Source organism: Ambystoma mexicanum, chromosome 4q (assembly GCF_040938575.1).
Source record: "Ambystoma mexicanum isolate Mex_15411 chromosome 4q, UKY_AmexF1_1, whole genome shotgun sequence".
NCBI classification, from domain to species: Eukaryota; Metazoa; Chordata; class Amphibia; order Caudata; family Ambystomatidae; genus Ambystoma; species Ambystoma mexicanum.
Genome location: NC_090928.1, coordinates 475,346,880 through 475,363,005, shown reverse-complemented (window position 1 = coordinate 475,363,005; position 16,126 = coordinate 475,346,880). Strand labels below are relative to the sequence as shown.

Below are 16,126 nucleotides of genomic sequence, written 5' to 3'. Positions count from 1 at the left end.
CTGAGGTATGCATAGGAGAGGCAGGCAGTAACCTTGTGCAACTGTTTCCAATGCCCAAGCATCTGACGTGATAGCCTGCCATTCCGCCAGATGTTGAGTTAACCTGCCTCCTACAGGTGTCTTGTGAGGGAAGTCCTCAGAGTGGTTTAGGGGCGGCTGATGTAGATGCCGATGGTAAAGAGGCACCTGCTGTTGCTGCGGCTTTTGAATATCTACCCCGTCCACCTCGGGTAGTTCTTTGTCCCCTTTGAGCCGGTCGTCCTCTACCTCTTCCGAATGCGGAGTAGAAGCGAAAAGACTTGCCTCTCGCAGAGGTTCCTGTGGGACGAAAAGTTGTCTGACGGATTGCAGCGCCTAGGGATTTTGCTGCTGCCTTTGATGTTTGCAGTTTTTCTAAACTGTCATCCGCCTTTTTACCAAACAAAGAAGAGCCATCAAATGGCATGTTCAAGAGCCTGGCTTGCACATCTGGGGCAAAACCAGACTTTCTCAACCAAGCAAATCTCCTGGTTGTTGTACTTGCCGCCATTGCTCTGCTGATACTGTCAGCCGAGTCAATGCCCGTCTGGAGGGATTCGCACATAGCGTCTTTACCGTCCCTTATGATATTTAGGAACGCCTCCCTTTCTTCCCCCTCCGGGATGCAGTCAGCCGCTGTAGAAGCACACTCCCAAAGTGTATGGCTAAATCTAGCAAGGGTGCAAGTAGCATTAATAGATTTTAACGCCATGCTACATGCCGAAAAGACTTTCTTAGCCATAGCATCGTATTTCTTATCGTCCCTGTCCTGTGGGACGGTAGGGTAAGCAGTCTTGATGTCAGTAGAAGATGCTGCCTGTACCAGCAGACTTTCTGGGAATGGGTGTTTGGACAAAAACTCCGGGTCTGCAGAAGATACCCTGTATTTAGCAGACCGTTTTTTATTTATTGCCGGGACGACATCTGGGGTTTACCAGTTCGTCATTATTTTTCTTCGAAGAGCTTTATGAAAAGGTACTACAGGATCCTCCTGTGGACCTTTCTCAAGACTATCCATGAGGTCATCCTGTTGGAAAGCCGGTGAAGGTGTTGACCACCCCATAAATTCTGTAATCCTGGCCATTAAGGCTCTATAAGGGGTTTCAGCATGCTCCCCCGGGTCTGGCCTAGCAAACTCCACCTCTGGGGAAGTGTCTAAACCACTTGCCTCATGTAAGGAATCATGGAGTTCCTTTAATCTGCGCTCCTCTGAGGATAACTCCTCTTGAACTGGGGTTGCAGATCCCTGCAACTCAAATGGCTCTTCTTGATCAGAAAGTTCTCCCTCTTCCATAATTGAAGACATTGTTCTCAATTGGTCTGAGCTCACAAAGGGTGTGAAACCCATCTCCAAGACAGAGGGTGCCAAACTTGTCGTAATCGGCCTTGAAAACGTCGATGTCGTCAACGCCGACGTCGAAGGCTTCGAAAGTGGCGTCGAAAACAAAGGTGGAGGCCTCGAGGTCTTCGATAGAATCGGAATTCTGCTCGAGGATATCGACAATCTAGACGACATCGACATCGAAGACCAGGGAATAGCCACTGAGTGCGCCGCAACCGTGACTTTCCTTGGCGTCGATGCCGGTGTTGAGGATGGCGTCGAGTCGACAGACCCGTGTGTCGAAGGTCCCTTCGACAACGGCGTCGAAGACACCGACCTCGGCGGAACCTTCGTCGACGGAACCTTCGAAGAAGGATTGAAGGTCTTTGCTTTACTCAAGGGTTCGTGACGCGCTCGAGAAGCTTCCTTCGCCGGGTGCTGCGACTCGCAGCGTTTTGGACCTTTGGGTATTTCGACCAGAGCATCGCTCTCGGCAGTCTTCGAGGGGGTCGAGGCCGCTTTCTCGAAGACGCTCATCATATTTTTCCGGAATTCCTCCCATTCAGCCTGGGAACTATGCTTCGTGGTGCAAGGGATTCTCTTAGGTGAAACAGAGGAAGAGGAGGATCGAGAAGGGGATCTTCGGCGTCTCCTTTTCGAGTGCTTCGATCTCGAAGAGTGATGGGACCCGCTTCGAGACCTGGAGCGCGAATGGTGACGAGGAGACGAATGTCTCGACTTTGTCGAGGAAGAAGAAGCTTTAGAAGTCTTACCTTTTTCCAGCTTCCCCCTACGCTCCTTCAGGGCTTTAGCTGTCATGGACATACAGTCCTCACACTCCAAACAATGGTGTTCAGCTCCCAAACACCACAGACAGACCCTGTGAGGGTCCGTTAGCGACATCTTTTCTCCACAGTCTCGGCATCTTTTAAAGCCGGACTGAGGGGTCGTCGGTTCAGATGAGGAAGCCATCGAGTATGGATCGAATATCTCGAGGAAAATGGAATAATATATCTACGAAACTGAGCAACGATATTCCGAGGCACTGAGTAAGCGCGGAAAAACGGAACTGAGCAACGGACGCTGCGCGCGGCCTTTATAGGCAGGATGACGTTGACGTCGATACGGCGGCTGTCGAGTTACATCGACTCGGCGGACGTCGACGCGCAGCGCCCTCTAGAGAGAAAAAATGTCTGAGGCCAGCAAAGCTGGAAAGAGATATCTAGGATAAGGAATACGTCGGAGGACACAATCCCTTCAAAATGTTCTTTCTTGACACATCAAAAGATTCATTTTATAGGTCAAGAATATCACACAAATTTAGTTAGCTGCATGCGTAGTTATGGCATAGGGACCTAGTGAGTGACAGTTCAGTCAAACAACTCTGGAAGGGGAAAGGGCTTGTCTTTGATTGTCTAACCCAATGAGGGTGAACGACATAATGCATTAGAAAACTGTGCTAACCGCAAAATGTATAAAGGAGGCTGATGTTAAGAGCCCAGTGCTGTTATTTTCTGATGCCTGAATAAAGCAAATGTCTTGAAGATCAGTCCAGGTTCCTGTCTCTGCCTCTTTGCCTCCTGTTTCCAGTCTCTGCATGCCTCATCCACAGATGCCACCAGAGGGCGCTGGGCCCTTGTCTTAAGCAAAATTGGGATCTTGGATTAAGACTTGGCATAGAACAGGTAAATCGCTTCAGGGGCGAATGATCGTGAAGTTGAAACATACCTTCTTGGAGCAGTGTTGATTTTGGCTCTAAAAAGAAATGTTAATTCCAAGATGCTATGTTTCTAGGATGTATACGAATTGTTCGATCTACAATTGTTCGAATTACAATTGACCTTTGCACAATTGACCGAATTGTGAAGGTAAATTGTTACATATATGCGGGGGGAAACCCCCCAATATATATATATATACATACATACATATATGTGCGGTCAATTGTGCAAATTCGGACCCTCGACTTTCGGTCAATTAGGTAATTCGAACAATTGTGTTTGAACAATTTGGGTAATACCCGTTTCTATAAAGTGATGGCCCATACAACGTTTGCATGCCTCTCATCGAAGTATTTCATAATGTATATTATAATACAAACCATATAAATATGGTGATGCTTCAACTCTTCATTCATTCGACACAGTACAATAATATTGAAAAACCATTTATTTGTGAGAAGCGGCTAAACAAAAATAAGTGGTTATGGATGGATTGTGTGTGTTCTGTGCTTTGCATACAGAAACGTGATTTTGTAAATGCGTAGACAGTACTTTGACTCTGTCGTCCACTTAACGCCATGACAATGGGGACTGCATAGCATATGTGGCAGCTGTGTCTTTCTTCGACATTTCAGCCGCTGCATCGTATCCAAGCGACGGCACCTGGGGGGAAGCGCTGCATGACCCCCATTACTTGATCTGGCCTAGTTTTCCTCCTTCTATTCGGCCACACCCCTTTTCATTCTGCTTCCTGGGTTGCATTGGTGGCCTTTAACTAAGAGCCTGAAGGGGGTGTTTGGGTTGGGATATTCACTGCTGGCTCTGGGTTTAGCCTCGGTATTAACTCCCCGCCACTCATAGTCTTCCCAAAGTTCTTAGCAGCAAGGTCTTTACCCTCAATTGACAAGACCAGACTGCTGGCCTTGTCACAGAGGTCTCTCGGTCTCTCTCTCTCTCTCTCTCTCTCGTCAATCGCCTTCTCTATTGGTGCTTTCAAACAGGTATTACACTTTAAAATGCCCTCTGAAGGTCAGCCCCCTCAAGTATGGGTCGGCTGGAGTTTGGCAATGGTGGCCTGAGACAAATACAGTCCCTCTTAAAGTTTGTATGCGTGTGGTCTCCAAGCAGGGGTTGGCCGTACTTCTGCCATCCTTCCTAAAGTGGCTACAGCGTCCTGGAGCCTCCTGGGTGCCGGTCGAGAGCATGTACCTCTCTGTCCCTGTTGATCACTGGTTGCCTTGCTGCAGGATTGTGCATTCCCTCCTACTTTGCCACAAGGACCTCTGGGATCTGGAGTCCTGAAAAAGAAAAGAGGAAAAGGAACACCAGCCAGAACAGGGAAGGCAGGTATTGGACAAGAACAAGTGGTTCAGACACACGTAGAAGGGACAGAGGCATGGACCTCCCAACTCCTACTCCCTGCCTATGGGGCAGGACTGGCTATGGAAAACACCCTGGTAGGCATCCTGCCCCAGGTTGAAAGGGGTCCCCATCTTCTCTGGACAGGGGCAGGTCAGTGACCTTTCACATATGCTCTGTGCATTATCTTACCATTGTACATGATTGAGCGACCATTTATAGAGACTGAAATGTATAATCCGATTTGAATGTGGCCAGCTCTCTATTGTATATACCGTGATGTTACAGTTGAAAAATGCGGTCACAAATTCATTTTTATGTCTGCACAATATAGAATAAATGTTTATGCCTTAAGAACCCAGATCAGGAAAAACTGCATTTAGCCAAAGCCACTCTACAATATGGTTTTCTATTCTGTAGGCTCATGAGGAGAAGGCCTTCAGTCCCGCCACAATAAAACGGACAATGGTGCAGAATTGGCCAATTAGGATTTGAACTACAGCTAATCACACATGTTGGCCTTGAAACCTCAACATAATGAGATGTCACACTTAATAGGGACTTGCATACACGGTCTCAATTAAAATTAACTAGCTCTGGTTTTACTGTTCCTAAACTTTAAGGCCCTCAATGATTTAGATCTGCATCCTAGCCCGCCTCAATTTCCAAGTTGATCATTCAACATAATCCATGCATAAGAGATATGTGAGATCTAGAAGCAAAGGACAGTCAACCCTGAGGTTTAGGTGCCAGGACAAAGTACCTGAATTGTGCATTGCATCCAACTTGTTTAGAATAATTGAAGGATCATATAACATTTCCTTGATTTAGAATTTTAGGAAAACATATTACCATCTCAAACATGTATGTTTTCGTCTTCCATGCCTCACTTCCTGTTTGCACAATGTCCTGAGGTTTTCTGTATAGAGATCAATCTGTACATGGATCAATCTGACCAGTTAAACCCTCTACCCTCCCATCATAGCCCGATTTCTTTTGCCAACTTACTTTCAATCTGGTTTGTACATTTGAGGTTGAATGAACTCAAATCAAATACAAAAGAATTTGACACAGGGGAAATCATAGTTTTATCAAATTTAAATTAGCAACACTTAACTAGATGACAATATACATTTATTTTAAAAAGATACAAACAAAGCACTCTAGATTTAAAAAGATCTGCATACTTTGCACTATAATTTACAACTGAATCCCTGACAATACACCTCAAGAGCCTGCTGTAAATAAGAGAGAAAAAATCATCAATATCCCAAATCTTGTTATAAACAGCTAGTCCAAATGATACTTTGATGGCGATGCACACTCATATTTCAACATGTGCAGTGCAACATTGAAAGAATAATGGCAATTGGTGTTAAAGAAACTATTCCAATTTGAATTATTAACCTGTGTATAGAGATGTTTGCAAAATTAAAACATTTGAACTAATAACGTGAAATTTCACTTACCAAAATAGTCTTTAATTCAAGCATAAAGCTACCCAAATCTGAACTGTGCTGTAACCTCTGTAAAGACACATTTAAATCAATACGCAATACATCATATTCGCACATTTTAATTAAAAAGTACAAAACATTTTCAAAACTCATTGAATTCATAGGTGAAAAAATGAAATGATCTAACTACAATTGGAAGTAGACATCTGGACACAGAATGATAAGCAGTTTTAGTTTTTCGGTTTTCAAAATGTGTGCAGGATGAATATTTATTAATGGATGCTTGAAGTTTAATCATTAAAAAGCTTTTGGAGAAAAAGACCCATTAACAACAAATATAAGGCTTATATATTTCATTGTTCTTGTGAATTGCCATTGTCTGAAGGCCTCTTTGTCTCACTAACTTGACAGAGTCCAATTCTTTGTTTTCTTGTTTTCAAAGCAGTTGATTGAAGAGGGCCACAATACAACAAAAACATTACCAAGGTAGGAACAATACATAAACTGTACAAGTAAGGGCAAGTTATCAAGTGTCACAAACCCTTTCAGGTTAAGGGTGCACACAACCAGGAAGGGGGTTCGGCTGACCAAGGAAGCGGACACAGCAGCCAATGATGAACATAAGACAAAAGCACTGCAGAGTCAACCAATGCAGGGCACTGAACCCAATCTGTGAGCTTGTCACTTCCACAGTACAGCTGTACAGCTCACTGATTGATCCCATACGTTTATAACTGTCTAGGCTATCATTCTGCGTAAACTGGACCCTCTACGATTTAGATGGCTGAAAAAGGGCACCAATGCACATCTCCATCGTTGGTCGAGCTACCCTTTTCCAGAGATGCAAGACTTCAATATTTGCAACAATAATTGCTCTGATAAACCAGTCCCAGAATATGTGCATTAGGGAGCCACGTACCGTCTTGCAGTGCTGGCATAATTCGCTAACTGGTGATCCAAGCCAGAGCATTCTAGTGGGCGTCAAACACCACCTAAATGTGATGTGATGTGCTGCTTAGTAACCCTCAACAGTAAATCCAAGTATTGAAAGCGGAGTGGGTGTGCCATTTGTCCACTGTCTTCCTCTCCTCATCTTGCATATGAGGTCTACTTACAATCAAGTTGAACATCAGAATACTCTGTAAATGGCTGGGATCTCAACCAGTCATCCATTTTAACCTGTCAACAGGAGGTTTTGCAGTCTTTCATACCCACTTTCTTCTTGAGTGGTTCAGAGCCAAGAAGAGGACTACAACCAGGGAATGACTTCAATTACATTATTACTTAGCATGTTCAAAGTGAGATATCATGTGGCTCCTTGGCTGCATGGCCAATGCACAGAAAAGGAGTCGGGGATCTCTCAATATACACATGATTTGGATTGATTTGATTAAATCCAATGGTTCCACATGTACACTTCTGAAATATTTTCTAATTTCCCAGGATGTACAGTCAATTGATATAACCACCCTCTGTACTTTCTGAAATGAGGGGCTGGGATTTAATCTATTCCCCTGATTCCCTCTGCTACCTGGCCCTGCTGTTGTGGATTGGAGGCTATCCTCCTTTGGACTTTATCACCACAGCATATTACCGTACTTGGACGCGCCTCCCCTGGTATGCAGGAGCAGTTACGTTTCAGGAAGTGCCCCAGGAACTGGGCTTGCTTGCCCAGCTGTGGTGTGAAGAAAAGATCTGCAGTGTGTGCTGCCTGCTCAACCCCCCCGATTCCATCTGCTGCCTGGCCCTGCTGTTGTGGATTGGAGGCTGTCCTCCTTTAGACTTTTCATTGCCGCTGCTGCTGCTGCCGCGAGTTACCGTGCTTGGCCCCGCCCCCTAACGTGCAGGAGCAGTCACTTGTGGGTCATGTTACTGCTATATCAGAAAGTGCTTCTTGGGCGTCCTAGCCCTAGGCATCCCATTCAAAGGGCAACCTTTGAAGGGCTCCGACTACTTCTGTTTGCCCTTGTACGTGCCGATCATGTATCCATCTGTTCTCCCTTCTACTTTCTCTTATTTCTTGTTGTTTACATGCCTTGTTCTATTCCTCATAGGTTTACCCATTGTACTTTCCCTCAGTTATCGCACCCGCGATTATTGTAATGTTTCCTGTCCCCTAATCACTTCTGACTCCATGCCCCTGTATAAAATGTTGTTTTTCTTAATGCTCGCTCAGTCTGCAACAAGTCTCATGCAATTCTTGATTAATTTTTTCGCTCTAATTTTAATTTTCTCTCTCTAACTGAAACTTGGTTTACCACTGATAATTCTGTTACACCTGCCTCCTTTCACGATGCTTCCGTTTTGCTCTGCCACAGCCCACGCACGGCGGGGTTATTGGGGTTCTCTATAACTCTTCTTAGACCCTTTCCCCTCCCCCTTCCAGTCTCACAATCTTTGCCTCTTTGGAATATCATTATTTTCTTTTCCCAGCCCTTTTCCGATTTCACTTCTTGCTGTCTATCGTCCTCCTGGTCTAGCTACTGATATTCTTGAACATCTTGATCTCCTCTTATCCGTCCTTCTTCCTCACCTCTTTCTTCTTGGAGACATTAATCTCTCCTTCTCCAATTTGTCTTTACCCTTGCTGCTTTCACTCACAGATTCTTATCTTCTATATCTCCTTTTGCCGCAAGTTTGGTTCTTGTCTTCATCTAATCTTTTCCTCATGTCCCTATTCTTTTCCAGTGTCTTCTTGTCCCTTTTATGCTTCTGATCGTGTAATACTCTCCTTTTATCTTTCTCATCCCGTTGTGCCTATTTATTCCTCCTCTTCTACTACTTTTACTCACTCAATCTTTCTTCCTTCAACTCAGTATCTTTTCTGTCTTCTTTGCATTCCTCTGTTCCATCAATTTCCACTTTTTCCTCTTTCCCCTCGATACAGGTGCTAGTATTGTGCACTACTCTGTGCTATCTGCACTTGATTCAGTTTCTCCTCTGCGTCCTTTTTCTCTGACTCATAAAAATTCTTAGCCCTGTCTCTCTGCGGATTTCTCTCCGTTGCTACCTATGTAAAGCAGGATGCCGGTGGAAAAATTCTCCATTATTTCTGACCATGCTGCGCTTTTATCTTTACAGTCTTCCTTTGATTCTGCCTAACTTGCCGCCAAAAGATCCTACTTCTCTGAAAATACTGTGAGAAACGTGAGGGTATTCCCCCAAGTAGACCTCAGGAGTCCCTTATTAAGCTGGCGTTCTCAGATCCCAACCCTGATGGAGGAGCAAAGGTCACCTGGGTAGGGGGGAGTCCGTGTTATGCTTGTGGGAAAAGCCAAGGTGAGACGCAGTATTATATCGGGGAAGAAAGAAAGGAGTATGAGATCCCGGAGGGCTTTGGAGGCTGTACTACATCTGCCTCTCTTCCTCTATCTGAATCTCCCCAGACCAAATTCCTTAACACCTCTGTACATAACCAATGCTCTAGAATCCCAAACCTAGTTGTACCCAGAAGCTCTCTCTTCCAGACTCCCTATTTTCCTGGTCCCTGCTCGAATACTCCCAACCATTCTTCTTCACGTACCTATGATTATTCTTTCCCAGACACCCAATCTACCTTGACAAAACACTACCGTTCCCAGAATCGCTTCAGCTCAGATCAAGCTCCCTGCTAACCACGTTTGCTTCATAAACCCCACCAACCCCGTTCCTCTGATTGTCAATTTCCGAACGCCCAGTCAAATGCGACCAACTACAGTTCCCACAAACCCTACAAAAACCATACTTCCGAGATCACCACAAACCCCTCTGGTATGAGGGTTATAATCCCATACAACACAGCTTCCTCTCTATATCCATAGGATACTCTGACACGCTAACCACCCCCTTCTTCCGACACAAACACCTTTTTACACCATGGAAAACAGCGGACTAAAAATCCAGAACTGTTTACCCGACATGTCCCAACTCAAGGGCCAGGCAGAGTCAGGCAATTGACCAGAATCACACACACCCGACAGCACTTTCCTTTCACCACAGGGATAGAAGATGGAGCACAAAAGCACAGGCGAGCAAGACAGACTGCACGACGTGAGAGCTACTTCAGCACAGTAGTTCAAGAGAAGGAGAAAGACTGTGCATACTGAAAGGGTAACAAGGAGCTAAGCGACCTTGCCCTTTCCGAACATGGCCTGTGAAAAACATAAGACCGCAAACAATAGCCAGTGTGTGTTGCAGCAGGCGTCAGCGGTACACAAGACCCTCCTCTGCTAACTACCAAGCCAGGGAGAGACGCTTTTCTCAGTGGTACCAACCTGGACTCCAAAAAGAAGGACAGCCAAACAGTTCTTTACAGTCAAGGGGAGAGTCGATAAGAAACCGAACTGTGTTGAACGAAAAGTAGCAAACGGCTGATTTGAACTATGAAAGAACTATTGATAAAAATGGGGAAAACCAGCAACAGAAAAGTCCAGCATCACGTGGTTGCTCAAGTAGGAAACTCTGGGTGATTACCCGATGGTAGAAACTACCGTAACCAGAAGGCCTTAGGAAAAGGCAAAGAGGGGTCAAAGTGGTCATCCTTAATCTAAGGCCTGTTTGATGAAAGTTGCTGAAAATTTGGGGGTGTCCATTCTAGGCCCAGGTGTCAAAATATATTTCTGTATCTTTAAAGGAGTCCTTACACAGACCTAGTGACAAATGGAAACTGTTAATGGGCATCATTAGTTTTAGTGCTCAGGTCTGCATCTCAGAACAAAGAGCATTTGATAATTTGGTGCCAGAACACTGTCACAGTTTATGGCCCAGTCACAAGGTCTTGGTTTCATTTCTTTCTCACTGCTGCTGAAGGGGCACAGAAAATGCCATTTGCTTTTTAGCCAATGTGGCTGGTTCATGTACAAATGTAACCTGTGAAGTCACTTTCTTTTCCAGATCATCTTTAGTTCTTTAAACAAGCATTATAACAGTTTTGCAATCAGACTCCTGTCAAAAATAATTTATACTTCAAATCTCTGTAGGTGACTTATCTAAGGGTGATTCTCCTCCTGAAAAGAAAACAGAAATAAGGTAGGCCTCAATTCGATTTTAACTTTTTAATAAAATGCTGTGATTTTTCATCTGTGATGGACTGTTCTCCATTTAATACAGATTGATGTATATTTACATGTAACTGAAAAGATTTATTTTTGGGCCTTGAAACATTTACTGTAGCTGGTCTGCTAAACACACACCATTTCCTAACATGCGTTACTTTCAAAAGGCTTTACACAGGAATTGTCATTTGCAAATCTTTTTGTATACATTTCTCTACACAATCCTATTACAAAAGAACGATAAACAAATAAGATGCAAAATGGTCACCTCAAAGCAATAGCCTTAGTGAGCTATGTGAAAACAGAAAAACAGAGCACACTGGCAGCCAAAAACAGAGTCCCATACTGCCAAAGACCTTGGGCCTCATTACAAGTATGCTGGACTGGAAATAGCGTTGCTGTTGCCATTATTACCGTACCGGCATCCTTTACTGGACCGGTGTAGTTCGAGTTGCGATGCCGGTGTCACCGGCATTGGCAGGGACCCACCGTGCCCGGCCACACAGTTGAATGGCGTAAGTAAGCCCACATTAAGAGGTAATAATGGGTACAATGATGCTGGAAACTCTGGCATCGCGGATCAAGCATTAACAGGAATCTGGTGTGTAGAAACCTGCCACAGGTGCTCACAATCAGCAAAGGTGGAGGCAATGGACTGTGGCAGAGCACAAAAGGACCACTCCCACACATCACACCCCTTCCAAATCAACAATGCTACCATTAGCACTAGCAGTACTGGAGGACATGCCTGCAAAGCTATTCATTGAGGAGACAGTGAGCCAGAGGATGCAGCGGATGCGCATGAGGAAGAAGGGCCATTATGGCCCAACAGATACCCAATGTGCAGGCGGTTGTACCCCACAGGCAGCTAGCAATCCCTCACCTAAGGGCCACCCCATTCAATCCCACCCCTGCTCAGATCCACACCATGTACTGGCTGGACAGGGACACCATCACCACTCTAGTGGACCTCATACATGAAGACCTGGTGAGCCTAATAAATATCCGGACATCAATTCCCCCCCACACCCTTGTTGAAGGTTGTGTGCGTGCTACACTTCCTAGCCACAGGCACTTATCAGCACACAGTGGGTCAGCTGCATGGAATCTCACAACCCTGTTTCTCCTGTGTGCTCACCCAGGTGCTAGATGCACTACCCCACATACGCGTCCACATTAGCTTACTGCGGAGGAGGTGAATGCAACTAAAATAGCATTCTATGCACTTGCAGGAATGCCTAATGTAATAGGTGCGGTCGACTACACACATGTGGAGCTGGTTGTCTGACATGCTGTGGAGGTAGTGTACTGCAGCAGGGAGCTGTACCATTCCCTCAATGTACAGATGGGGTGCGATGCCCGCAAAAGAATCCCACATTGCTGCACAAGATTCCCTGGTTCCACACAGGACACCATGGTGCTACTCAACTCCACGCTGCCCTGCTACATGGCACGACATGCTGGACATTGTACCTGGCTGTTGGGTGAGTCTAACCACAGGGCCATGAGGAGTATTGAATTGGGGAGGTGGGCAATGAACAGCATAGGCAACCTGGCTGCTGGGTGAGTCTAACCGAAGGGCCATGAGGAGTGTTGAATGGGGGGCGAGGGGGGCAGTGAACAGCATAGCCAAACTGGCTGCTGGGCGAGTCTATCCACAGGGCCAGGAGGAGTGTTTAAACATAGCATAGCATGGCATACATAAAGAGCAGATGTGCACACTTGCATGCATGAATCCATCATCACTCCTTCTGCAATATCCTGTAACCATTACCATGCATCCATTGAAGTGCAAAAAGACTGGATAGACCAATAGAAGGCTAAGGAAGATGAGGAATAACACCAAGCAACCTCATAATTCGCAACCTGCACAACACCAAACCTCACACCTAGAAAGGAACATGAACGAACACAGCATACTGAGTGTCTTGAAATTGGTCTTTGTTAATGCAACTGAATGTGTAACACAATAATAGCATGCCGAGGCGCAAGGCCTTCCCAGCCGTGTCTCCATGCATTTAACAGAAACAGTGTTCATATTAGCACATATATTAGGATCATTACAAAACAGAAACCACATGTACCACAATTCCCCATTCAGTAGTGACAATGAATGACATTCAAGTCATCATGCTCAGCTAGAGAGAAAGGAACAAGATAGTTAACTGTTGTTCTCCAGCATGGGGTCTGGCATGGATTCACATGCTCATGAATATTCCCCGTCGTCAGGCTGGGAATCCTCGGTAAAGAAAAAATCAGTATCAGTTTCGGATCGGTCTTTCTTCGTAGTAACCAATCACTGGTCTCTGGGTCATACTGCCCCCAGCCAATGACTGCCCTCACCCTAAGCCCCACCCTGGCAGCCATCCTCAGATTTGGTAGCACGTAAAGTGGCAGTATGACCAAGTGAAGAGCCGCAGAGGGGTAGGAGGGAGGGTTCGCATGTGAATCCATGCCAGGCCCATGCTGGAGAAAAACAGTTACAGGTAAGTAACTTGTTCCTTCGCCAGCATGGGGTCTGGCATGGATTCACATGGTCATGAATATAAGAATACTTAGCAGTACACACATGCACAACCACGGGGGGGTGGCAAGGCTCAACATTAAGCATTACATAAACTCAACTTTAAGCAACTCTTACCTCCTCACCAGGCTCACCTTCAGGCGAACAGGTTGCGCAGCACTGCTCGGCAGACTACGACTTCTCCCTGGAATCCCGGTCGACGCAGTAGAATCTTGTGAAGGTGTGAGTTAACCTCCATGTTGCAGCCCTGCAGATGTCCAGCAGGGGCACACCAGACAAGAACGCCGTGGTAGCAGCGATCGCTCTGGTCGAATGGGCTCTCGGATGGCCGGGCAACGGTCGGTTTGCCAACCGGTGACAGTGCATGATGCAGCCGGAGAGCCATCTGGAAATGGAAGCCTTCGAGAGGGCCTTCCCTTGGTTCACAGGTCCAAAGTTCACAAACAGCTGTGACGTCTTCCGAAAACTCTTTGTGCGGTCCACGTAGAACTTCAGCGCACTAGCTACATCCAGCGAGTGCAAAGTCCTCTTGGCCGGCAACGAAGGAGACGGGAAGAAAACTGGTAAGACCAAGGGCTTGTTGAGGCGGAAGTCCGACGGCACCTTGGGCATAAAGGAGGGGTGTGTCCTCAGCACCATCCTTGTCTCGTGAAAAGTCAAGTATGGAGGCTTGCAGGATAGGGCCTGGATCTCTCCCACTCGTCGTGCGAAGGTGATGGCCACAAGAAATGCCGTCTTCCACGACAGAAACTACAACGGTGCCGAATGCAGAGGCTCGAATGGCGGCCCCATGAGGCTGGTCAGCACCACGTTGAGCTCCCACGCTGGGGCCGGAGCCTTCACCGGTGGAAAAGAACGGAACAGTCCTTTCATAAATTCCTTCACCAGGCGATGAGACCACAGGGATGGCTGTCCTGTAGTTCTGGTGTATCGGGAAATCGCTGCCAGGTGTATCTTGATGGAAGCATGTGCTAGTCCCGCCTTGGCCAGCGACAGTAGGTATGGTAGCAGCTGAGGGGCCGTAATCCGTAGAGGGTTAATCTTCTGTGCACGGCACCAGACAGAGAAACTTTTCCACTTGTGTCTGTAGCACTTGAGAGTTGAGGACGCCCTGGCCTTTGCAAGAACCTCCTTCCAGTCTGCCGGGATATCTTACCCTCCAAACTCTAGTGCTGCAGGAGCCAGGCCTCCAAGTTCAGCGACTCCGGGTCATGATGAAGGGAGGCGCTTCCCTCTCTGGAGAGAAGATGATCTGCGTCCGTCGACAGTGACTGGTGGGGACGGTGACAAGTCCAGAAGGTCCGGGAACCAGATCGGTCTCGGCCACGCCGGTGCGACGAGGATCATCCTGCACTGGGACCTCTTGAGCTGGTTGATGAGTCGGAGCAGTAACGGCAAAGGAGGGAATGCATACAGGAACAGGCCGTCCCAGGGGAACGAGAAAGCATCGCCCATGCATCTCGACTGGGGAAACCTGATGGTGAACCTCTTGGCACTTGGAGTTTGTCGCCGTCGCGAACAGATCGATCTGGGGTTTGCCCCATAGCTGGAAGAGTAGATCCCCTTGATCCTGGCAAAATTCCCACTCGTGGCACGAGCACAGCTCCATGCTGAGGGAGTCAGCGAAGGTGTTTTTTATCCCTACTAGATGAAAAGGCACCAGAAACATCGTCTGGGCAACGGCCCAATGCTACAGATCCTGGGATTCTTTGGATAGGGCTGGGGACCTGGTTCCTCCCTGCTTCTGGATGTAGAACATTGTGGTGGTATTGTCAGTGAATATTCTCACCACCTTGTCCTTGAGGGACGGGAGGAATGACCTGAGGGCCCAGAACACTGCTCGGAGCTCCAGTATGTTGATGTGGAGCGGCCTCTCCTCCGGGAGCCAAAGGCCTCTCGTGTGAAGATCTCTGGTGTGCACTCCCCAACCCTCCAGGGAGGCATCCGTCGTCACCATCACCTGGTGAGCTGAGGTCTGAAAGTCTGTGCCCGCCGCGAGATGCGTGCGGGTGCCCCACCACCGGATTGCTTGGCGGAAGACCTCGTTGAGCGAGATTCTGTCCTCGAAGCTGCCCGCCGCTTGCATCCAACGAGTGTCGAGGAACTCCTGTAGGGGATGCATCTGAAGCCTGCACAGGCGCACCAGATAGATGCATGAGGACATCATTCCGAGAAGGGACTTGATGGACCTCACCCTGGCCACGTCCGTGGCCAGCAGACGTTGCACCTTCGTCCTTTCCTCCGATGACGAGGCCTATCGCGCTACTGTGTCGAGCTTGGCTCCCAGAAACAGTGCGACCTGCGACGGGACCAGGTGGGATTTGGGGAAGTTGATGGAGAATCCCAGGTTCGTGAGCAGCCGGACGGTCTTCGCTGTGTGTTCGACGGCGAGTTCCCTTGTCCTTGCTCGGATGAGCCAGTCGTCCAGGTAGGGGTAGACATGAATCCCCTGCAGGCGCAGCCGCGCCACCACCGGTGCTAGGCACGTGGTGAATACCCTGGGCGCCTACTTCCATCCGAATGGGAGAGCCTTGAACTGGTAGTGCTATCCTTGGACTACGAACCTAAGAAACTTTCGGTGTCCTTTTAGAATGGGGATGTGAAAGTACGCATCCTCCAAATCCAATGACGATAGGAAGTCGCCTTCCTCCAGCTGGCCCAGCACGTACTGGTGGGTGACCATCCGGACCTTC

General features: G+C 47.2%; 1 protein-coding gene across 5 annotated transcripts in view; it reads right to left on the bottom strand.

Moving 5' to 3' along the window:
• Positions 1 to 16,126, bottom strand: part of FANCL (FA complementation group L) — a 1,272,502-nt gene that overhangs the window by 964,757 nt on the left and 291,619 nt on the right. For 3 of the 5 annotated variants that reach the window (XM_069608050.1, XM_069608048.1, XM_069608051.1), the window contains one exon: positions 5,889 to 5,945. The exons of the other annotated variants lie outside the window; for them this stretch is intronic. In XM_069608050.1, the coding sequence (XP_069464151.1) occupies positions 5,889 to 5,945 (57 nt within the window). The remainder of the gene's footprint in view (positions 1 to 5,888; positions 5,946 to 16,126) is intronic. 5 annotated transcript variants of the gene reach the window in all.